Source organism: Solea solea, chromosome 2, assembly GCF_958295425.1.
Source record: "Solea solea chromosome 2, fSolSol10.1, whole genome shotgun sequence".
In the NCBI taxonomy this organism is placed as follows: domain Eukaryota; kingdom Metazoa; phylum Chordata; class Actinopteri; order Pleuronectiformes; family Soleidae; genus Solea; species Solea solea.
In genome coordinates this window covers 19,703,964-19,728,842 of record NC_081135.1, presented here as the reverse complement: position 1 = coordinate 19,728,842, position 24,879 = coordinate 19,703,964, and the positions used below count along the sequence as shown (strand labels likewise).

Here is a 24,879-nt window from a genome sequence, read left to right as displayed (position 1 = left end):
GCAAACGAAGTAAAAAAAAAAAAAAAAAAAGAAAGAACGAGAGAAAGAAAAAAGAAAGAATAAAAGAAGCTGGACATATACATCTGTCAGCAGCGAGGGAATAAAAATGAAAACAGAAAAAAATACGCGCTGTGGAGTCTGAGAAAAATATAGAAAAAAAAACATATTTCTCTACACATTCAAATAAATAAATAAATAAAACAGCGGGATACAAGTGAATAAAAACAGCCATTGACGTGTTTGTAACAGAAAATCATTCATACAAGATGGATTAAAGTAAATATAGAACATTTATATTAATAGATTAGTTTAAATAATTCAATGTTTTGGGTGCAAACGCTACACATATGGTTTCAGTCTCAAATTCAATTTAAAAAAATGTGTAAATGTGAATTATAATTGTTTTCAAATTACACACAAGCAGACATAATATCCGTACATTTGAATTTTAATTATAGCACTTAAATTAATTAACTGTTCTTTATTAGTAGTATTATTACAAATCAATAACTGAGAGTGAAGAGTATGTGTGATGAGATCGTCACGGCTCTGTCACGTCACCTCAGACAGGATCCGCCCCGCAAAAACCTCGCTGTCGTTTATTTAAGCTGCATTCCTAAATATTGAAACAGAGTTAATTAGCTTAAACTAAATGTTTTATGTTGATCAGCTCTGCACTCCAGCGTTGGCTAATAGCTTTGCACTTCTCAAACTGTGCTGCAGCTACAATAACGAGCTATATTATTGCCTCGGAATAATCTTTTGCTGCAATTAGTTTGTCATATATTGTCATTAGAAGTCTATTAAAACATCAAGTCATTATTTGGGGAATCCCCGGGCGGGGAATTAGAATAAAACCATCTCTGCCACACGGGTCCCATTTAGATTAATGGAAAAATATGTAAAACATTTCGTTTTAATTTTCCTCTGACGGTGTTTTGCATACATGCATTTTCTCCGCCTGCGCCGTCCCTCATAATTTATGAAAGCAATCTCGACCAACACATTACAGGGGCTATGAAGTCTGCAGCTCGCAGCCTAATTGATTCCCGTCACAATTTCGTGAGGTTATAATCGTGTTAATTGTAATTTACTCTCTCAGGGAATAAACCGGAGAGATGTATTTAAATAAAAGCGCCGAGTGGAATGGGGAGATTATATCAGTTCCACACATAATAGAAATGTCATGTAGAATTACACAGCGGAGGCAGACAGGGATGCATTACTCTAATCTACAGAGATGTCACTGAAATCTTTGACTCCTTTTTTTATTATTAGTATTTCTGGATGTTTCAGGACGGAGAAGGTGCAGAGAAAAGATGAGGGTGCGGGGGAAATAACGAGCTCTTTAAGAAGCAAAGGACAAAGTTTGCTTCATTTTAATCCTGAGAGGAGGGTGTGTGTGGGGGGGGGGGGGGGGGGGGGGGATAAGTGGAAACTCAAGTGTGAGTTTATTAGATAAAGATAATATACGTGGCGCATTTAAACGCTGCTGCGCTTTGTTAAAAGTGACCAAATTACTTCCTAATCATCCTCAGAAATGTTGTCCTTCTTTGGTAGTTTTGCCTCTTTGAGCTGCTTCCTCTGCTCTGAAATCCTCCTTCCTTCCTTCCTTCCTTCCTTCCCGTTTGTGAGGACACCTGTTGGCGCAGAGCTGCTGGGAAAAGCCAGGACTAATCTCCTCCTTCACAATAACATTCACCCTTGATGAACTCGGAGTGATGGACATTCCTCAAACACACTGAAACTGCTGTTTCTTTAGCATGACAATCTGCAACCAAACAGCAATATGCACTGTATTGTGTATCAGTTTGAGCGCTCTAATAATAAAACAATCCATTCATACTTTTTTTCTATTTGTTGATTTTTTATTTAGTGTGACACAGGCTCCATTTTTGGATTTCTCTTTAGGTTTGGATTATTTTGTGTTTTTAACAGCAGCCATCCACCCTGTTCTTCACTTTTAGTTCCTAGTTGTTGTTAATTTAATGGCTTTTCTTGCACTAAACCGTTTATGTATTGTTTTACTCTTAATAGCCTGGTTGCAACAGCAATGTTATTTTAAATACAGTCCATGAGGTGTAGCCCTTACTCATGTTTGAAGAAAATACAAATCTGACAATTAGCATTGTTTTTTTAATCTTTATTATTTAAAATTTGGGAGAAGAAGAGTTTTATTCAAAAACATGTTCTTTTATTCATTTAAGATTGGTGTGCAACAAAATGTAGCTGCCACCAATAAAATGTATTTAAAAAGCCACAATGGAATGGGCCTTTTCATGAAAAAACAAACATCTATTATGATTTATATTTGAACAATCATTACACAGTGTTTCTGTGGCACTTGTCATTTTATAATTTTATCCTTTATGTCCCTCCAAGTTCAAGTGTTCTGCAGATCCTCACAAAATGGCTCCACCCAAATAATGTGCTGTCAGCTATAATGGCAGTGTTAAGAGTATAGCTTTGCTGCTAATATAAATATAAGTAAAATGAAAATCTATGACAGGAAGATTTATTTAAATAAAACAATATTGTCAGTGTGAGAAAAATATGTGGCCAAATGCCAGAGAGACAGCTTACTGTTGTGGGTTTTTTGGCCGGGTTGCAGGAGTGGGTTCGATCTTTTTGTCTGGCCTGGCCTGGCACAGATCACAGTCCTGCCCCAGACACAATAGATCATACATTAGGGGAGAGAGAGAAGGGGAGAGATGAGTGGATGAGGTGGCTAAGGGAGGTATGGTGCCTTTCATTACCATGGTCACCAATGGCACTATTAACCATTCAACACCCCCCCAATTATCCTCCCATCCACAGTCAGAGAGACAAAGCCTCGGTCCTGGTCTGCTGGAGCAACATGGTCACTAATCTGTCTCAGTCTTTACATCACATCCACTTCACTGTCTCTGGAAGTCACATGTGCACAAGCGCTCCAAAGAGCACCATTGTGCTTCTATTAATGACAGCACAACAAACTACTTCACTCCACTCACTGCTGATTAAACGCCGTTTTATTTTAAATATGCCGCTATAAAAAAGAAAAACGGGTTAAGTCATCTCAAAAACAGTGGCTGGAAATCCAAGGTAGACTCTCTGTGTTAAATGAGAGATCAGGTTAAGTATTCTACCGCAGCATGTGAATGTATGCAGTGTTTACTTTTGCGTGCAGGTCATGGTGTGTCTGACGCTGCACGCCTTCTCCATCAAGACCACAGGCTCGCAGCTTCCACAGAGCGAGCTGCGTGTCTTTGCTAAAAAGACTGACACAAAAAAGCTAAATCGTGAGTTAACACACTTCCATCGGTGGTTTGTTTTTGTTTTTTCTTTCAGCGAGCAGGACTTTGATGTTTGTGAGTTAGGCCCTGGGCAGGGGGCTGAGGCCTGACTGGAAGGCTGGGGCCCAATGAATAGATCCTCAACAGTGGCTTGTTGTGTTTGTTTACCCTTTTGCCCAGCTGCCTGGACCGTGGAGATGCAAGAGCATTCATCATGAGTTAGAAGTGATGGGAGGCAGAGGCGCGCGCACACACACACACACACACACAAACAATGGAGAGTGTCATGATGGTGCATGCGCTGCCAAGAAAGTGCCTAAACAGAGTAATAATCTCCGTCACTTGGTTTCCAAAGGTTTGCTGACGTTGTTTCTCACTATGTGCAGAGTTTGTGTTTGCCTCGACAGAAGAAAAAACAGTCATCTGCAGCTGCAATAACACACAGATGAATTTAATGCACCAACAATTATTACAAAATGAAATTAAAACCAATAATGTCAGTCTTCCCGTATGTCTGGCAATCATTACTTTTTTTTGCAAGTGCTACTGTGGGTCCCACTTTAGTCGTGAGCTTCCTTTTTGTCCCGCACTCTGCGTTACTCTGGCATCACTTTGGACAACGCTGCAATGTTCTGCGCCTGCTTCATCGAGGGCATGTCAATCATGCTGCCGCGGAAGGCGAACGCACCCTGAACAGGTTTGCAAACAGAGGCAAGAGCAGAAAGAGAGACATTAGACATTTACAGTGATTGTACTTTGTGGATATGACAAATGCAACATGGACATTTTCAGACTCTTATTCTGTCATAATGTATTTCAAACTTTCATTCATTCTAGCTCGAAAAGGAAAAGGCAAATAAGAATGTGTTTAAATTATAATATTTTCTGGTTTTAAATACTATTATAAAATAAACAAAACAATCACAAACTAAAGATATTGGATGTATTCACTGGCTGGAGGTGAGAATTATGAAAAGCAGGCACCTGTCGTGTTGTAAGACAAAGAGACTGACCGTGCACTCTGTTCAAACCATTACAAACACACACACCGGTTAGCGCAGCTATTCTTCTTAGGACACTGCATTGACTTCCTTTTATTTGGATAGCCTTGACAATGCCTCATCCCTAACCTTAATCATAACCAGTCAGTGCGCAACACTAACCTTAACCTTAACCAAACCAATATTCAAAGTGCAGCCCTAAACTTAACCAGGTCCTCAGACATTCTGTTCTATCTCATTAGAACCAGGTTTTGGTTTCCATGAGGCCTACTGGTCCTGACAAGGTCAGTGTTTATGTCAGGAAAAAGGCCCCAAAGAGGTAACAAATACAAGTATACACACACACACTACAGCAGAGGGATGGGTTGGATATGAATCCCTCGGGCGATGCTTAGTAGGAGCAGCCCTGGCAGGAAGAGAGGTGTGGGCAGATTGTGTATTACCTCAGCAGATAGCCCACAGAGCTCAACACACAGGATCCAACCATGCACTAAATTAGGAACAATAATATTGTACACTTAATTTGCTCAAATGCCCCCCCCCCCACCACCACCACCACCACACACACACACACACCCACTCACACTCACACACTCACACTCACACTCACACTCACACACACACACACAGAGAGACGTCTCCTGTGATGTCTCTGAGAGTCACCCAGGGATATACAGTACAGTATGTGCATTCTCTGAAACTACAGAGGTGCAAGAGAGGACACACAAAGGATCAGCCTCACAGCGGAGACAGACTCCTGTCGCCTCAACACAAACATTCTATATAGTGCTTTTCTCCTCTGAGAAAGTTTTGTTTTCAAACAGAATTACTCAGGGCCTGCATGTCTTTAAATAAAGTGACATTTCCATGATGTTACTGCATATAAACTTACTGAAAATGTAACAGATACAACCTGGACAAGTGCTAGAAAATGATAATGAGCAGAACTTTAGGTTTCTATTTGAGGTATTTGTATATTATTTCTGTAAAATTACATTTGAATAATAATATGATAGAAATAATACTAATGATCTATCACCCATTTTCTTCCACTTTTTTACATAAACTCAAAAAAAGCAAATAGGTCTACTATTTTAGACCAGAACACTACAATACAAGAAATTATTTTATTTATTTCCCTTTAAAATTACAAATTAATGAGATTTAGTTTTGGAAAAGGATGTTTACATTACCTTGCCCTCCTTCTGATGTTGCTCAAAAGCAGCAATGAGCTCCTCAGCCCACTGGATCTTCTCCGGACTGGGGGAGAACTCTTCCTGTACAGGCTGGATCTGCCATGGATGGATAACCTGCTTACCTACACACAGACACACAGAGGAAGAGGGAAAGAAACAGAAAATCTTATTAAAGCGCATGAAGGAGTCATTTTTTTACTTGTTCACACAAGTTAATATTAAAACAATTTGTGTCATTTATCTTTTTTTTTTTTAAAGCTAATTATTTTTTAGACTTTTCCTGTGGGAAAAGGGCAAAGATAGAATAAGAGGAAAAATAGGAATTGAAGACCAAACTCTGTCACAGAAGTGAGTCAAAGAGACGTCAAGCGTCTCATGTCTCCTCACAGCCCTGCTGTCAAGGAGAGACTCTGCTTAACATCTAGTTATGATATGAGACAGAAATCAATATGGATGGACTTAAGCAGAGAAACAAGCAAAAACACGACAAACACAAAAAATAATTTCCAAACTGTACAAATTCAGATTTGCATGCGCTTGATGTCTGCATACATTTCCTCAGACAATTTCAAAAATTGCATATAATCATATCCAGCGGGAACCGCAGCTCAACATCCGAGTTTCACACCCCTCTCTCCCCAACCCTCATGCTCCCACTCCCTCTCAGTAAAACGTGGGCGAACGCCACAGACATAATCCCGTGTACATTTGCAGATCAAACTTGTAGTGATAAGTTAAGGTTATGAAATGTCTGGTGAGAACGATGGCTCAGCGGCAGCCAGCAGGAACTCGACACTTTAGGGCTTAGCTCTGTCGCCAACAACAAATCCTTCAAGGTGGCTAAGCAGGCGGGCTGCATGGGAGGGGGAAAAAAAAAATTAGCCCAGGAAAGAGGAGGAGAAGAGGAGAGGAAAGGGGAGGAGAGAACCCACTCCCCTCATCGAGCTCTGCTCACCCCAGTTAACCTCCGAATAATACACGCCACAGTTACACAATCAACCCGCTGCAGTTAAAAGCTTCAACAATTAGTAACATTACAACATAATTAATGAATAAACTGCAATTTACAACAAAGCTTTAAATTGCTTGTGTGTATAAGTTACCCCCCAAAAAATGATGTGTGTGTGTGTGTCAAGCAGAAAGACTATAACTCAGGTTTGGAGAATGCCTAGAGAGTTTGATTCAGCCGACAAGACAATTTAGAAACACAGAAGAAGAAACAACTATTTTAAATAAAAAAATAATAGAGTAGACCAATATGTGTCTATAGGGTATTACCTGTGTAATATTACCTGTGTAATAAAATAGAAAAAAAAGTTGTATTTTGACATGGATACATGATTAGTTCCCTTAGCTTGCAGTAACACAGAGAAATAATGTTTTTAAATGGGTCTTTACAGCTGGAAAAGTGCAAGTGAAAGTGCTCTTTGGGTTTGGGTGTCAAACAAGCAGCGCGTTGTGACAAGAGACAATGTTATGCTGGCAGGTCTGTGGTGAGTCAGCTGGTGAGAGGCTGAAACCACAGCCTCAGAGGGAGAATTCATGAACAAGTGCTTTGTGGCTGCTCGAGAAAGAACAAAATCACAGTTCGTCATCTCAGAGCAGATGATTAATATGGCGCGAGAGTTTTAAGGACACATACAAACAGAAAACAACACTTTTCCCCGGCCTATGATGACACAAGAGACAAACACTGCCCAAAGTAGTTTTGTGGACAAGCGGGGGGGGTGGAAATTGCTATCTTACCACCTAAGATGACTCCACCGAAGATCAAGATCTGTTGTTTTGACTTAAACCTGGAGTGAGTACCATCTTCATCATCTGATATCAGATGCCGCACCAAAAAGAAGCAGCTGCATTACAGGGGTTAGTGTGATACATGTGTTCAGTCATCCAGTGTGACTCACCAAGGATGCTATAAAACTGAAAAGACTCTTGATGGAGGGAAAAAATAAACGTTGCCCATCCACCTGTGCTGTAACTGCACATTTTCTGTTGAACAAACAGCCTGAGGACTCCCCAGAGCCACAGTGGAGACACACAAAAGTGTGTGATTTTGTGAGCGGGCCAGTGCATCATGTTGGCGGCAGCATTTAAATTAAAAGCAGCATTTTGTTTCTCCAGTGTTTTTATTATTGAGGAATGAGGTGTGTATTCCCTCCTGGCTAAAGATGGGAACGTGCTTCCACAACAAAATTGGCAGGAATAAATGTACAGTAAGGTGTATGTGTTTGTGTGTTCTTGTATTGGTATCTTTGTGAGGACCAAAACATGTATAAACCATAGGGAGTGAGGACGTTTTAGGAAAGTGAGGATATTTTGGCTGGTCTTTACATTCTATCATCCCTTAAAAGGGGTTTTTGAGGCGTTAAGACAAGTTTAGGGTTAGGGTTAGAATTGGGTTTAGGTCAAGGTAAGGGGCTATAGGGAATGCGTTACGTCTATGAGTGTACTCACTACGAATGATGTGCAAATGTGTGTATGTGTGTCTAGTACAACAAGAGAATGGAATTGTGAAGGAATATTCAGGTACCCTTGGTCACAAGCCATTGGTTCTCTTACAATACATCATTCATTGCAACCAACCCTGGCCTGCCATCCATGTAGTGCTGGCATTTCATTGGAGGACTGCTATTTAGCAAAGTGCTCTCAGACCAATGATAGACAGGGTTCTGGCCAGCGATGGGAAGTCAAATGCAGTGAATGTTGTGTTACCATCTTGTGTATTGGGGAGAACACATTCACTGGGAGCATTAAGTTTAAACAAAACAATGTATGGCTAATGGTAGGTTGAGTGAAAGTTGACTTAATAGTTATATAGTTTTGTAGGATTTTACCTTCACACCATCACATTTAACAAGCAGGTTGTACCGTTTCACCAGTGTTTCTTGGTGCTAATGGGTGTTGCATGTGGCTTAGGCAATGCCAAGATCAATTACTGCACAGGTAGAGGCTTTTGGCAGCACTTAATTACTGCTTGAGCACACCAAGGCCAGTAATAGCTACTAAGATTATACTGTACAAAGTGCCCATGGCTTGTAAGCCACTAATCCAACACTTTGAATGGTGCTTTCCATATTAAATCTGACCACTTATTTCATAGAGCGGCTGTTGCCGGTATTCATTGGGTTTTATACCCTGTTAGCGCTGGTCAACAACTCGTGCTTTACTGTGTGACTTTCTGTTGGCAGAAATCATTCAAAAAACCATTAAGCGAGTTGAATTACAAATATTGCATATTTGTGCACAGCATCAATTAAGCCCATTTATCTGCTGTCGTTGGGTAAATGTACCATTAGGATACAAATGTACTATGTAATTCTGATGTAAACTGAGAAACATTCTTGTAAGCCTGTAACACAAGAGTGTAAAAGTAGCAAATTAGATCACCTGAAAATTCAGGTTTCTGTAGGAGACAGTAGCAAGCGTCATCGAAAAGATGGTCCAATGGTGTTGAGTTCAAGTTCATACAAATGTGTGTGTGTTCACAAATTACCCTAACACTTTAAAAATTGAAACATATAGTTATTTTTCACTTTTTTTGTGGTAGGACATTTTGAATTAAGTGGTAATCTTACAGGGACTGACTTGAGCACAGAGAGACAATTTGAATGAAAAATCCACTTTTGGAAGAGACAGTCTGTCCCTCTGCAGGCTGTTATATGCAGTCTGCAGGTGCCCACACACACACACACACACACACACATTCTGAGAGGGTTGCCTGGCTACAGACACACACACACACACACACACACACACACACACACAGAGTGCTGCTAAAGTAGACGCTACCTCACTTGGCTAATAAGCCCTTTAATCGTACTTACAGAGGTGAGCACACAATGCCCATTTGCGTACAAGCAAAAGTAGGTATATAAGTACACAGATACTGACACAAAACCATTAAGACACGATACAAATATCTGACAGGAAGTTTCCTGCAGTATAAGTGTTTAAAAAATGACACCGCCAAGCAAAGACTTAAAATGAGACATAATGGTCATTCAAATGTCAGATCTTCAGTACAATGTGCAATACAAGTAAAAAATAAGTCAAATAAGATGCAGCCTGCTCCTACCTAAACGTCTTCCTTATATATTAGAGCAAGACAGAAGAGCAAGTTACAACCAACCAAAGATATGGCAACTGTTTGACTGACTGAAAGATGCCTGCCTCAAAAAAAGTTGATGGAAATCTGTCGCATCATAGAGAAGTAAAGAATATACAGTATACATGAATAACAAGTAACTGCAGAGATGAGAGGAATCTCATTCAAACAGACAGACATGCTCAGATCAGGACTTGACATGTTTAAAATGCAAATAAGAGGAACCTTCCTCACCCGTGAAGCCCATGAGAGCTCCTTCTCTGGCCTGCAGCCTCAGCCCCTCCACATCTTTGTAGTCAATGTAGACCAGGTCGATGGCCTGTAGCCCAAATGCTTTGGTGGTCACAACCACCTTCTGCCTGGCATAAAGGAGCTCCTTGGCATCTTTAGTCCGCGAGGCACCTTGAGAGAAAGCATAGGAATATTTTTTTTACGATGAGGTATCTATAACAATTAAAAGTGTAGGTGGGAAAATCACATAAACTCTTGGTGGGTGGATATTTTAATTATGCATAGATGTCTGAAATGATAGCCTGGCTGCTTTTCAGACAGATGTTAGAATCTTCAACATTTAGAAAACCACTGGTCTACTCCTTAACTTTATGTTGTGCTTAATACTTTTTTTTTTTTGTGCAAAATCGATATTGATATCAAAAGTAACGTGTAACTAAAGTTCTCAAATAAATGTAAGGGAGTGAATAATATTTCCCTCTGAAACAGGAGAGGTGAAGTACAAAGTAGTATAACTTGGAATAATTAAACTCTAAGTACCACAAAACTCTATTTTTTGTAAATGTACATGGTATTTTTTTTTTTTTTTTCTAAAGCTGGAGGACGTAACAAGTGCTTTAAATTCATATAACCAGTTGTGTCAAGAGAGTTTTGCATTTGATTTATAAAATAAATTACACAGAAGGAAGGCAAGGTAGATAATGACTTAAACACAGCTTAAACACTGCTTTACTGTGCTGCAGGTGGTCAAAATCTCTAGGATTTGTGATATATTAGATAATTGAGCTTTGCCAACAAGATGTGTCATTACTTTCACCTCGTGTTGAACTCTCTCTCATAATAAATCCACAAAGACTACTTTTTCTGTAGTTGTATATAAACATATTTCTCTACATTTCACTATATAATGAATTATTTGGGGAGAAAAAAGAGAAAAGAACAACTGTGGCTAAGATGTAAAAAGTCTACCTATGCTGGCACAGAAGTCATCAGAGCCAAACACTACAGCGTCATGGTGAAGACCAGCCTTGGGAGCAAGTCGACGGATTTCCTCACACACCGCCTGCAGAGAGCATACGTATATTAGCATAATACAGACTGACTAAAGTGACACAGATCCAAAGGGGAAACGACATATTGGACATGTTGGCATACACACTGCAGAGGAAATCTAATTACACTGCGATATTCCCACAGTAGTTCAAACAATGTGGGTTTCTGTGATTCCTTTACAGACAGAGAAAGCATAATCACACCAGATCCTCTCCAACAAATCTGCCAATAAATACTGTGTCAAACTATAATCTTCAGCAGCTTTTTTCTCCCTGACAACCACCTGGCACATAAAGTAAACATTTAGAACATAAACCAACACAAACAGGAGCAGTAAGAGATGTCTCAAGACACCTGGCTGACTCAAGACATGAATAACAAGTAGAGAAAAGCAGGCATTGCCTGGTAAGTCGTGCCTTTAACCCCTTATACTTATTCTAGCACATATTTACAAAGTCGAATGTTATTTTGGCTAATTAAAGAATGTACCTTTAAGATTCCAAGCTATTTAAGATTAAGACAACAACACACAATTTAAAATAATACAATAAATGTTTGGGTTTTTTTAAAGGTGAAACCCTGAAACACAAGTCTAAACTAATGGCTACCATAACTAGCGGGTAAGAAAAAAAACCCAATAACAAAAAATACATGTGGAATGCCACTGTCTGCTGTGTACAGAGTGAAACAATAAGAACATGTCTCCTGCTTTTGTTGGCCTCCAAATTAATTTCACCACTGGCTGTGCCACAGCGATTTTTTTCTTCATGCTTGTAACCTTGGGTTCAGTCTGGGTAAAGATGCAGGGTGTTCTCAAGAAAGCACACAGAGGCAACCCCCTGTCATCAAAACACACAGGCACACACTCACAGCCCACAAACACTGTCACAGAATGAGAGCAGGGAGCTAAAAGACAAATCAAAAGTAGGGAGGACAGCTTGTTTCTCTCCAAATACCCAGAAAAACCATGCCCTTTTCCCCATGTAGCTGAAGGTCGTGCTGCACTATAACAGAAACTGCTTTGATGCTTGCCAAAATATCATTAAGAACTTTTCCACTATGATGATATTAAAACTGCTCTAATTAAAACATGTCAGCATGTCTGGAACAGGGATACACACACACACACACACATGCATAAAGACAGAAGGGAAGTAGAAAAAAAGGCTGATTTTGAGAGACTGTCCAAAAGCTTTGAATGCCTTTCATTTTGGACACGTGGAGCGCTATGCTCGGCTCGCTGATGCCGTCTTTAATCTAAGGTGAACAATGGAGAAACAGCTAAATGTCTTACGCATGCAGTTTTTTTTTGGGAGGAGGGGGAGGGGGTGGTTTGTTTGTAATTTACCTTAAAATTGAGCAGGCCCACAGCGGTTTCCACATAGGTGACCAGGCGAATGGGTTCTGTCAGTGTCTGTCCTTTCAAGTTGTGCTGAAACCTGTCAACAAACTTAACACACAAGGACAACCTCATGCACGGCTCATTAACAACACCCACGGTTTCCTCGAATGGAAGACAATACACCTCTAAATAATCACAGTGAATTCATTTGTTTTCACGACTTCCCACGATAACAGTCATCACATTCATTACATACTGTAGTATTACTCTCATGTGTACAAGTACCTTTTCAGACATTGGATCGTTTTGTGGTACGGTTGATAATGTGCTTCGGGAGAACATTTTGCATTGACGACCATTTCTGTTCACCGTAATGGTTAAGTGTCAGTGCCGAAGCATTGGAGCGATTATGCCAAAGTGAATTTAAAAATACGAGACAAAAAATGTTCAGCTGCGATAATGGTAAATGACACATCTTTGAAAAACCACTGCAGGGGTAAGACAGACAGAGAGGGAAGGGAAAAAAACAAATCTTACTGTTCAAAAACTCACTTTTGATACAAATCTTGACACCTTTATTACCTACACCATCCCCAGTGCAGTCCTTATTCAGAGACACATCTGTGAGGGTTCAAATAGCAGTAAAAGGAAGCAGAGGAGAGCGGCAACAAAAGCGAGTGAAATGAAATGAAATATTTTACATTATCACCAGGGTTTCCCCCGTCGTCTGAAGTCTTCTGCTCTACCTTCTTTCAGAGGCTCTGCACAACTACAGCATGCGTTCCCCCGAGACAGTGTGCACACATGTAAATGTGCACATGCACAAACGAGCACGGCAAACCCCAGAAGAAACGAAAAAAACGACAAGGGGAGAAGAAACAAGTTTTGAGATGTCGGTGAGTGTGTTGTACTCCTACATTATTCTATTATGCGCCCCCCCCCCCCCTCCCTCCATGGTCGGGAACAGGGAGACTGGAGCAACAATCAGAGTGTGATGTGACACTTTGCTGAGGCCTTTATTCTGCACGACTCCTGCTAATATGCAAGCTCACCTAAGTAGGGCTTTAAAACCAAGTTCAATTCTTTGAAGACCAAAGCATTCCAATTTTTTCCAACAGACCAGTTCACAGCTAGCCCTGGACTGCCAGTGGGGTAGCCCAAATTCCTAAATCTATCATCTGGAAACACACAAAAGCCCCCTCTGTCAGATATTTCCTTTCAAAGCCAGTCGAAAAAAAAGAAAAAAGGGGAAAAAAAAGAGTTATAAAAAAAAGCAGACTCGAAATGTTTTACTCCATGTGCCCGCTTCCTCTCCATTTTCTCGCTCCCTCTTTGACACACCAGGAAAAAGACAGATATAAATAACCTCAGGTATGGCACTGCTATCTTTCCTAAATGAAGAGCAAAATAACCCCTGCGCTTGCATTCACCACTCTTGTTCTCAAAACTGAAAGAGTGGGCCTCCATTGAAGGATTTCAAAAAATAGAGGCAATTTTAATCATCTCTCCATTCAATCTCAGTTGGATAAATCATATCTGAGAGATTTGCATAAATACAAACCATCAAAGACTTTTCATCTTCAAAGAGGTTTTCAAGACCAATAGGCTTTGTACTGTAATCATCTGAGGTCACAACCCTGTGGGAGCAAGGCTGCTATGGCAACATAAAAACTAACGCTGTGGGCTTAGCATAATACACCCCCCCCCCCTCCTCGCAGACACAGGAAAGGGTGGGAGCAGGGGTCCGAGGAGGAGTGTGAAAAGAGAGTGTTGATAAACCTATTTCTGTGACAGAGGAAACAAGGTAGATATGGCCCATTGTGGGGAAACCTAGCTGATATTACACACGGAGATTACCACCACTACACTGAGCCACGCAAAGTCACAAACCCCAACAAGGCTGTGGCGAGCAAAGGGGGCTATTTAGATTCACCTGAAGGAAAACAAATGACGGCTCAATGCGGCACCACTGACTAAAAATCCTCCAATGCTCTTTGACGACGTGTTTCTGTCCCTCTGCTGTATTCTACTCTCCAGCTATTATACACTCTGAGGGCCTGATTTACACGGCATAAGAGGCACTATAGTCCTCGCTCATTGTTCTTCTAGTGCATACAGCAACCATTAGCTGTCAATGGCTCTCAAATGTAGGACCCTTTAATTTGTTATTCACAACTGAATAGAAAAAAAGAAAAGAAAAAGAAAGAAGAAATAACACCTCTTCTTGCCATTCAAAGCAACGCTACAAACAAGCCCTCTGACAATTTCACCACCCAATCATGAAAAGAGAAGGAGGGAGAGATGGAGCTAGAGAAAGGACGCTATAGTGGGACAAGTTTCAATTAATTTTCTTCAAAAGGGGGCCAGATTAAATGTTTCCGGCCTGCTGAAGTGTTCATTTCACAGAGGGGAAGCGGAGAAAGGGATGAGGGGAGGGGACAGGAGGAGGAGTAGAGGAGGAGGAGCAGGACAGGGTGCGATTCTTTTGGTCCCAGTGCACACCAAATAGTGTGGTGGGCGAAGAATGCACATGGCTCCGAATCTGTGTGAGAATTGTCCTCAGACAAAGGAGGGAGTTACGCCTGTTATAGCCCAATAAGGCCTGTCAGTCACACAAGGGCTGGGGGAGAAGAGAAAGGCAGAGCTAAAGATTTCCACACAAAGAGAAACAAGCAAGTCCATCTTTTAGCAACAAATCAGTCTGGAGGTTCTTGTGCTAATATCAATAAAAAGAGAAAAATAAACAATTAAAAGGATTTACAGCACAGCTTTACAAGTGGGGGGAGAAGAAAAAACAAAAAACATCAGACACATCATGTTTACAACACCGATACATAAACACACAAACAGACACACAGAAAAGAATATGCAAAGCAGACACAGCAAAAGCTGTGGGGTGGGCGCACATGGGCGCACATTAAAGAATCAAGGTCCCGTCCAGAAACTTGACTTTGTGTCAGAAGAACACACGCACCTGCTAATGCAGAAACACACCGAGGATCTAAAATTAAAACCGATTTACAGTGTATTTGCAGTGTTTAAAAATAAAAGAGATCTTAAATGTGTATACTGCAATTTTAATAACAATAATAATAATGATAATATTGTATGTTTCCCCAAAGAATATTAGAATAAATGTGTCTTTTTAAGTGAGTAAAATTTGCAAAAGCAGACATGAATGAGCTCAGGGAAGGAATTAGTGAACACCTGTCAGCAATTACACTTGGAAGAAAAGAAAGAGAGGGCAGCAGGAAATAGATGTGTTCTAATTAAAACCACTAGTTAGAAGCTTCCTGCTCACTTTTTGTCGTTTGACTATATTTATTTACACAGTGGGGTCCAAAAACCACAAAGACCATTTTCTTATTATCATATCAATTATACACATTTAAAAAAAAAAAAAGTATATCATCCATTTGTGGTCTTCCTCTGCCAACATGCACAGACAGTAACCTGTTTCCTCCTGGTAAGTGAGCCATATGGAGTTGATCAGAAAGGCTTGCATTAATGATGTCACTGTCTCCTGACCTTTAACGACCTGACATCCGTACAGCGCCCCTTTATAGAAAGCTAGAGGGACGGTCAAGCCCAGGCAAGCACCTTTTAACTGGGGCACAGGTCCAGTTAGTTTGAACAAATTACAGAATTAATTTCATAAGAAGAAGAAAAAAAGTCATTATGCATGCAGTTTTTTTTTTCCAGGCAGCCACTGGAAAAGTGCAAAAACTTGGAATATGGGATATCAAATCTGGCTTATGACTTTGTGATACATCTGTGTGATCTATCTCATCTCTCGTCATCATGACTTACCAAGATGTGAGAAAATCAGAAAGAAGGTGACAAAAGTTTGCTGCACATACAACTTCATCAGAGCTGTCTGAGTGCTTTAAGTTGAATTAATTTCTTAGCCACAGCATATGACACTGTTCCAGGCAGTCTCCAGTAAGTTCAGAAGTAGAAAAAGAAACTATTTTGTGCTGTTACAGAAACGTTTCAGGCCTCTGAAGCTAATCTGAAGAAATGTCATCCTTTTCTTGAGCCGCAGCCAAGAAAAACACTCAGTCCATCCCCGAGTCCTGCCACAGGGATCGATTCCCACTTTTACTGGGAAATGGAAAGGTTTGTTATGATTGCTTTGAAGATTCCCGTGGTGTCCTCTTACTTCATGAGTTTGTATAAGAGCACTACTGTGTTATTTTAAGACGTTGAGAGGTGAAAGAGTGAAATGTCGTGGGTATTTTGAGGCTTGTTTTGTTTTTGCATGTATTCCAACAGTTTGTTGGTGTTTGTGTGATTCCGGAAAAAAAAGAAGCACTTTCAAAGTGACACCATTCAACTCATTTTGGATTAGTTTGTGCCTTACCCATTGCACCTCCTGTGCGTCTTCCACTTTGGGCAACATGACGGTAGGAGGCAGAACCTTGCCGTGCAGAATGACCTGCAGGTCAGCTTCAGCTAAGCCACTGGACACCGAGTTCACTCTCACACATTTCTCCGTCCGGCCAAGATCCAGTTCCGCCAGCACCCTGGAAATGGTCTCTCTGGCCTCGGTCTGCAGCACACAAGCATAAAACAGACAGAGATCAAACTAAGTGAAAGCGTAAGATTCAAAACTGTACATTTTGAAAGCAAGTGTGGTTACAGAGCATGTGAGTAATAAGACAGGGGCATAAATAACCTAATAAGCATCTGACAGGTTGAAAGCTGCAGGTTAGGGTTTGCAGATAGCTGACAGTCATCATCATTTTGGGCCTGGATACAAGGCTACAAGTGAAGTTGTGCTGTGTGAAAAGGAATTACAGTGTTACTTCTACAATAAAGTGATGTTATCGCCTTCCGGGTGTAAGAGGAAAGTGGTGTGGAAAAGTATTTTTATAGTTTGTTTACACATAAAACAGTTTGTATGGCCTCCACACTGTACCAAGGTGTTAAGATTGCCGCTAGTAAAATACTTTTGTTAAAATCTGTGTTCAATTGCAGTTTTAGAGTATTTGGTCAGTGACATGTATCTTTGTCTCAGAATTAAGAAAGTAAAAAAAGCCTTTTATGTGTAGCACAATACTTTATCCAATCACAAATGAGTCAAAACTTAATCACTTAATCACTTAATCAACTTAATCACAACATTGCTGACAGCAGCTTTAACCAAAATAATCCAAATGCTTTACTCCATAATGGATGCAAATAAAACAGGAGGACAATTAGTAGTATTGTTTTTTTTATTGTGTTTTAGTGTGTTCAGAACACAATACCTTGATTGGGAACTTAAATTAAGCATAAATCAATATGGAATTAGAAACGTGAACATGGAAAAGGCACAAGTGTGCATATATTTGTCTCCCAATTTAACAAAACGGAGGCTGCACACTCAATGTTGTTCCCTCAATGCAGGCTGAGCAGGAAGGGAGATGAGGGAGATGAAAAAAAATCAAAGAGAAGCCTACAGTCCCAACTTCTATCAGTAACACAGTGGCACACATGCTATATTCAAACCAGATGCTGAGCAACAGGAATGGGGAGAAAAGGGGACGCAATGAGGAGAAGTCTGGCTATAGTGAGAGGAGATAGGTTCTCTGGGAAAATGTGGTCCGAGTTAAAGCAGCATGAGGAAATAGTAGCTTAAGAGTTGTCAGATCAGATCAGAGGCTGAAGCCTTTGAGTGCCTGTATATTTGTTTGAAGATGCTCAGATAGGGATTCTATTTTTTCATTTTGTTATTATTCCACGAAACATTACTCTTAAACTGACACCTATTGCTAAGTGCACCCATTAAAATGAAATTCAAAATATGCCAATGGGTGGTGAACATGTAGCATAACGTAACAACAAGTGCAATACGTTTTCTTTGCCTTGCAACATCTGAAAAAGCTATTCAAACTAACAGATCATTAGTATGTTGATTACTGGAGTAAAGTGACTGCAGGAGGAAAACTGTAGACAGATAAAACATGGACAGCCCATTCATCACAATCTCTTGTAAAAGGACTAGAGTTGACCCAGGGTGAGTTGTATTAGAACTTATGGGGACCCCTAAAAGGTCACGGGACATCGTCTGAGACAAAACAGCCCTGCGTCTGATCTCCTGACATGCAGAACTCTACTTGATATTATGAACACCCCTTTAGTATCAATAAAATATGGTATCAAAGTACATATCAAAGATTTGCTTAGATTTAATAGGGGTCATGAGCGGGCTGGACCGCTGTGTGTCTTCCATGTCTCCCTTTTACCTCATTGAATGAGACAAGGGGGATTGTCACGCCGTATGATGAGTGCACTGTGATCTTTGAGTCTTACTCCCGTTTTCCTGTAACCTCTCTGTTGCTCTCTATTACTGTCGCTCTCATAAGCCGAGACAGACCCGTGACTGTATCTTGGTAACTTAAAACGGAGGCAGCGATTTACGCAGCTATAATTCACTATTCATAAACCTGCTACTTGGTGGATAATATTCTGTCTGTCCTGCTGCCGTTCATGGTGACCGGAGAAAATTGATATGCGAGAGCTGCAGGCTGCTTTATGTACCGCGAGTCACACTGATCCCTGACCAAACTAGATAAATAGAGATCAAAATGATCAAAAAGCATTGTTTATGAAATTTACAGATCTAATAGTCGAGACAGTCATGTCTCCAGCGCCAACCTTAGCTTGATATATAGGCAGCCTGCATGTATCAAATTCTTTTATAAACAGAGACTGCTAATTGTCTACCGCACTTTCTTTCTTATCTGGGTGTATTCCTGAAACCGTGACACCAGGAACGGTTAAGGAGATGGCCAGGTCACTTTTCACCATCTTTTCTTTTTATCTTTCTTTCCATCTAAAGTGAGAGTGAGATTATTCTGCCAGACACCTTGACCCCTATGGGCTCCACTACTCTGAGCTTGAATAAAGCCCTTTGAAAAACAGATATTTTACATTAATGGACAGCCGTCCAACAAGTTGCTTCAAAGCTCCCTCACCAATCACATGGTGTCCCATGGAGATCTCGCCCCAACGTCAGCTCCATCTCCTCTTTGATTCCCTCCATCATGCTCATCATTAGAAGCTGACACACAGGCAAGCAGGCGGGCGAGCAGTTGGCCAAGCGGGCATGGCTGTTGAACGCACAGATGCACACATGAAGCTTTCAAGTGCAGAGAGGCTGACCTTCCAGGAGAGCGAGGGCAGCTCCTTAACACACAGCCTGAGACTGGATTGCTCAGGATCCTACAGAGTGGTGTGCATGGGTGACCCAGCATGGGTACTGCCTTGTAGACACTACATCAGACTGGAGCATCCAAACTGATGTGTGTACAGGCCACAGCGGGACCACCTTCCTCTCCAGCTGCCGCCATGCTGCTTGAAACAAGCAACGTCAAACATCGCCTGTGGAAAGGCTCTGGGTGAAAACTGGCACTCTCTGTCCTTTCATTTGATTGAGATTTACCGTCAGGGCAAGTGGTAGTTATAGCTCTTTACAGAAATCCCACTATATTGAGGACACCTTGTTAGATTCCCCCTGGTTGTTTACACTGAACCAAACAAGCCAAGACATTACCAATCCACACATGATTTTACATAGTGCTGTATGCCAGTGTAGCACAGCAGAGTCAGTTTGTCCCACCTTTATACACAGACATGGATTCATCTCGGTGTCTACCTGTGCGGCAAAAACAACACTGCCCCTGATTCTTTGTTTATAGGTTTACACAGTAAACAAGCAGAGTGGAATAATTTTTCCAACTTGAATACGCTGCGTATGAAGGTGGCAACAACAAAAAAAGGTGTGACATGTCTTAGAAAAGGAACAATATGGACTCAAAGTGAAACAGCAATAAAGACAGAATGGCAAAAAATTACATGTATGTGCATTCACTGCCCCTTTTATCACTGACATGGTGCCTTTATATTGTATAGTGATGTATTGTTTTATTGTGAAGGTGTATATACACTATATACTCTCTATCACATGTCACAATAAGCATATAGTTGTTTTTCTGTGTTGTTTACCCTTTGAGAGCTGCCATTTTGCACCCTACTGTGCAACTTGCGGTGCCACTTAAAATGAGCTGCAGACTATCGTAGGTGAAGGCTGCCTGCCTGAAGTGTGACTGCGCACGCATTTGTTCATTTGTCTTTGTCAGTGTATGTGTGTTGGGGTGTGCGTTAACAAGCTCCGAGTCATCATGGATGAGTTTTGACAAGTGACACGCTGCACTCCAGCAAGCTAGAGCGGGATGACTGACTAATTCAGGGTATGTTGATAACTGAGATGTGGCAGGAGAAGATTCAGGCATTCACTCTGTCAGTTGGTAGCACTCTGTGTGTTTGTGTACTATCCTGGCAGGAGCAGAAAACAAGACACAACCATCAGGAGAGAGAAGGACTTTCTAAATCTGAACAAATAGGTGTAAAATTTGGTCAAAACTGACAGCCTGAGCTTGAAAACAATTATCACAAAATAATTAGATAAAAAGATATCATTCAAGGTTCACCGAAAAGCTGCATTGCAATCTTCATTTACTATTATGCTGTGTCCTGACTGCTTACAACACTAGCGCAAGACTAGCTATGTTTTACTTCATGTTTCTGAGTCAGTTTCCCAAATGAATGCTTGGATTTAAGACAGTTATTCTGTTTCCTATAGATATGCAAGTACTCAAAGGCTTTATTAGCACTTTGAACCCAGTATGAAGCAATCTGCAGATCATGGCACAGTCAGTGGTTGAAACTCATGTGAATGGTAATTCCTCAATTTCACTGAAATAAAATGAAAATCATTGTTAGAAAAATTGTGTAATATTTAGGTGTGACAAAACTCACCAAGATGGACAATAAGATTAGTGCAAACATGTTATCAAAGAACAAATGGCCCTTTGAAATGCAAAGAAGCTTTCATTACCTTAAGAACACAGTCTAAGAATTTTCTGTAAGGTCCTGGTGCCAGTGTAAATGAAAATGAAGCTGTGTAATGTGGGGGAGATACTTTTAAGTCCCCTCATTACACAGTGTGGATGGATCTCTTTCCTGTCCTTTTTGTCTGGCCTTGACCCAGCCTAGTATCACAATCAGTGCTTGTGACCGAGGTGCTAATAAGGTGAAGTTGTTTGAAGGTTTTCTTTTTTTGTTAAAGTTCCAACAGCCATGCACAGAGCTTTGACAGCCTGCAGATTTAGCTGTACTCACTGCTAAGAAAAAGCAGCATAGACTTTTTAATCAAAAATAGTAATTATATGTCTTACACAAAAAATAATTTTTGAAATCATAACAAAACATTTAAACTCAATACATTTCTTAAACAACTTTGAGTCTTAATAGAAACGCTAGAAACCATTGCTCAGTTTTCTCCCTCAGACATCAACATCTGCTCCAAAACTCTTCCTCCACCCATCCTTTCATGTTTCCCTCTGCTCATCACCTTCTCCATCATCACTCCTCCTACTAGGGCTCGGATCCAAGTGTAGGGTGTGTTTCACAGCCCACGTAGCACAGAGCAGTGTGGGCTGAGGCTCTGCCAGTAAAAACACAAGAGTGTAACAGGATAATGAGAGCAGGAGAGAGGACCTCTCTGTTCTCTGTGTCTCAGCATTTTCTTGATCCCTCACTTGGCCACAGTCCTCACCTTTAAACCAAGGTATCTGGAGCTGCTGCAAAAATGTGTTTCAAAAAGCAGCCAGAAGAACAGAGAGAGTTGAAACTAAATATATGACTTCTGATCTAAAAAGACACAAGAGAAATCCTTTTCAGAAATCGGTATACTTCAAAATACCGATTGTTGTTCTAACACAAGACAAGAGATGTCTATGCGACGAATGTAAATCACAAAGTTCTCATCCCTCTCAGAGCACCGTGACCTCTTGTTCGCCTGCAGTAACCTCCCAAAGGCCTTCATTTGATACCCGACATATGAGACTTGAAACTATACTTTAGCATAAAATAACAGTGTAAAAATCATTTTGATGGGACACCCACTTGTAATAGGGAGCAATTGATAGGCTTTGATTTCTTTAAATAGGCAGTTAGCTTCTGAGGATATGTTGCCTTAAGTAACCCTAAACGTTCAGACAACACAATTTAGGGCACCAGCATTCTGGATTACAAACTGGGACTGGAGAAAAGAAACTCCAACCTGATATTCAATGGGTTTGGATATAATTTTGGTCCTGTTGGCTGGGCGAGTCTATTTTATGGGTGTATACATTAGCCTGTTTTATGTGCATTTTTGATTTGCACTGGGTTCAAAACAAGTGTTCAAATATTGCATTAAAGTGTTCACGCATGAAGGAGGTAGAAAGGTTGGCGTATCAATAAAAGGCAAATGTAAATAAGTGCAACAGAAACAGAAGAGGGCATTCAGAAATCACAAAAACTGAAATGCCTGTCCCGCATTTTGCAGCAATGGAAAAGTAGCAGAAATGGTGGCTACAATGTGCGAGAGGAGGCATGTGTGATCGGATGAGGAAACCACAACATTCATGCAACATGCAGGGGGAAATTGGACACTCTAAAATTGACTGTAGGTGTGAATATGTTGGCCCTGCGATGGATTGGCGACCTGACCAGGGTGTATCCCGCCTTTCACCCTATGTCAGCTGGGATTGGCTCCAGCTCTGCTTGCGACCCTCATGTGGAGGATAATGCAGTAGGACAATGAATGAGTCAGTAACAGATGAAAGTAGCAACAAAATGCAGACAGCCAACACTATTTATGTCATCAAGTTGCACCCTCTTATCCCTCTGTGATGACACAGACCTTTGTTCCACTAACTCCCATTTTCTTTTACCAAAACTTTGAAAATTAAATTTAAATGTTCAATACATTTGAATAGAAACCCAGCTTGTGTCAGGTTATGTTTGAACATAAAAAAGGTTCAGTTAGTTTTCTCTCCGGCTCAGTTAAGTTTTGGGAGAACAGTGGTCATGTTACAGTATACTGGAGAGGACTGCTTAGCATACGTTACATAGTCTTGCTTTATTACACCCACTTTAACTTTGATAGACAGACTTTGGAATGGACATTCTTTCTGATCTGGTTTGAACAGGGTCTATTTTCTGGCTGAGCAGCTCACTTCCCATTTGTGAGTCTTGGCAGCCTGACTGGGAGTTTCGCTGTAGTCTCTAGGGTTCTCTGAGGTGTTGATCGCAAGTTGACTCTCTCTCTCTCTCTCTCTCTCACACACACACACAAATATACAGAGATGTAAATACATGCACGTACTGACAAACTTAATACAAATGTTCAGTATTCATAATTCAAATGGCTGTTATTTCCCAGGAGTTCCTTCTGTCACAAGTTTAGTCATTTGAATCCACTTAGATGGAGAGCAGATCTTTCAGTGTCCTCTGAAATAACACAGTGGACAATGAACTGAGGTCACGTATCAGTTGACAGTTGGCCGTATAATTTATGTTAAATTGAAAATCTCTGATGTCAGACATAGTTCATGCATGGACCAAAGCTCATACATTGACTGCACTACATCCTAAAGGTAATGGACCGTTAATAATGTCATCCAACGTGTCCTCTACTCTTCCGTCGGCTGCTCAGAAAGATTTATCTCTGCAGCTCTGGTACATAATGTAACTGAAGGAAGGAGAAACAAGTGAAATAACAAAAAAGAAAACTAAGAAGGTTGGCAGATTAACCACTTGAAACAATCTTTCATTAAAGGAAAGGAACTGACTTCTATTTCTCGTTTGTACCCAAATGTTGAAATGCACTTATTGTAAGTCGCTTTGGATAAAAGCGTCTGCTAAATGACACGTAATGTAATGTAATGTAATGAATGAGAAATCCTATTTGACCACGTGAAATTATCAGCTCAAATGGACCAGATGTAAACAGTACTTTTGCTAAATGGAAAGATTCAAACAGAACTTTGAGTTACTGTATTGGACCAACTGAATTTGGAGGGTTTGATGGTCTTATTGTGATTGTTTACAATGTGGAAGTAGTTTTCACAAAGGGTCACTCAGCATGTCCACGAGCCCAGTGTATACATATCTTTGTAGGCAATGGCTATATGCAAGTTTTTATCAATGTAAATGTAAAAAGAGAAATCCCTGTGCGATTGAATTGTACCAGGTGCACGACTTTGCACAATCTAGAAATCCATCTCTAATCTCTCTTATTTCTGTAATATTGCTCAAACGACCCATACTAGATATTTTCCCACAAATTGTTTCCATAAAATGTGTCAAATAAAATATGTTCAACTGTTCTAATCACACCCCTGTTTCCACGAGACTGGTTTCTGTTTTTGTATTTTCCCCAGTAGGGGAAACTGGGGCAGTTTAGATGGTTTATACCTTCAGGTGAATTAATTAACTTGTTTTAAGGACAACTAAGTGTCTCTGGTTCTGACAGGTGCTTTGACAGAAAACTAGTGTGTCATACCTGAATGACGCACAGTTGGCTGTCGACTGTAACAGGTTGTGTGCGTACATGCCTTCTAATGTGCACATTTTTGCGTGTGAATTTCTGCCCATGTGTCTCCATGTGCACACTTCAGTGTGTGCATGTTTGTGGTCTACATGTCTCCTGTGCTCGTGTGCCTTTGCAAGGCGCGCGCTGCTCCCCGTCGAGTCGGGCGCTCCACCATGCCATCTGGAGAGGAAATCGAGTGTGAAGTACAGTATAGTTTGGGACCAAGCTCCGTGGCAGTGGCTCAGCAGTTAGTTCATTAGTTCC

The 24,879-nt window shown here is 40.7% G+C and overlaps 1 protein-coding gene across 1 annotated transcript in view; it reads right to left on the bottom strand.

Annotated features, from left to right (window-relative positions):
• Positions 1–2,637: 2,637 nt before the first annotated feature.
• clybl (citrate lyase beta like) overlaps positions 2,638–24,879 on the bottom strand; it is a 56,191-nt gene continuing 33,949 nt past the window's right edge. Inside the window, exons 3-8 of the mRNA XM_058623015.1 lie at positions 16,570–16,758; positions 12,213–12,314; positions 10,781–10,874; positions 9,815–9,982; positions 5,470–5,594; positions 2,638–3,964 (exon numbers count right to left, since the gene is read on the bottom strand). Of these exons, the coding sequence (XP_058478998.1) occupies positions 3,872–3,964; positions 5,470–5,594; positions 9,815–9,982; positions 10,781–10,874; positions 12,213–12,314; positions 16,570–16,758 (771 nt within the window). The 3' untranslated portion in view covers positions 2,638–3,871. The remainder of the gene's footprint in view (positions 3,965–5,469; positions 5,595–9,814; positions 9,983–10,780; positions 10,875–12,212; positions 12,315–16,569; positions 16,759–24,879) is intronic.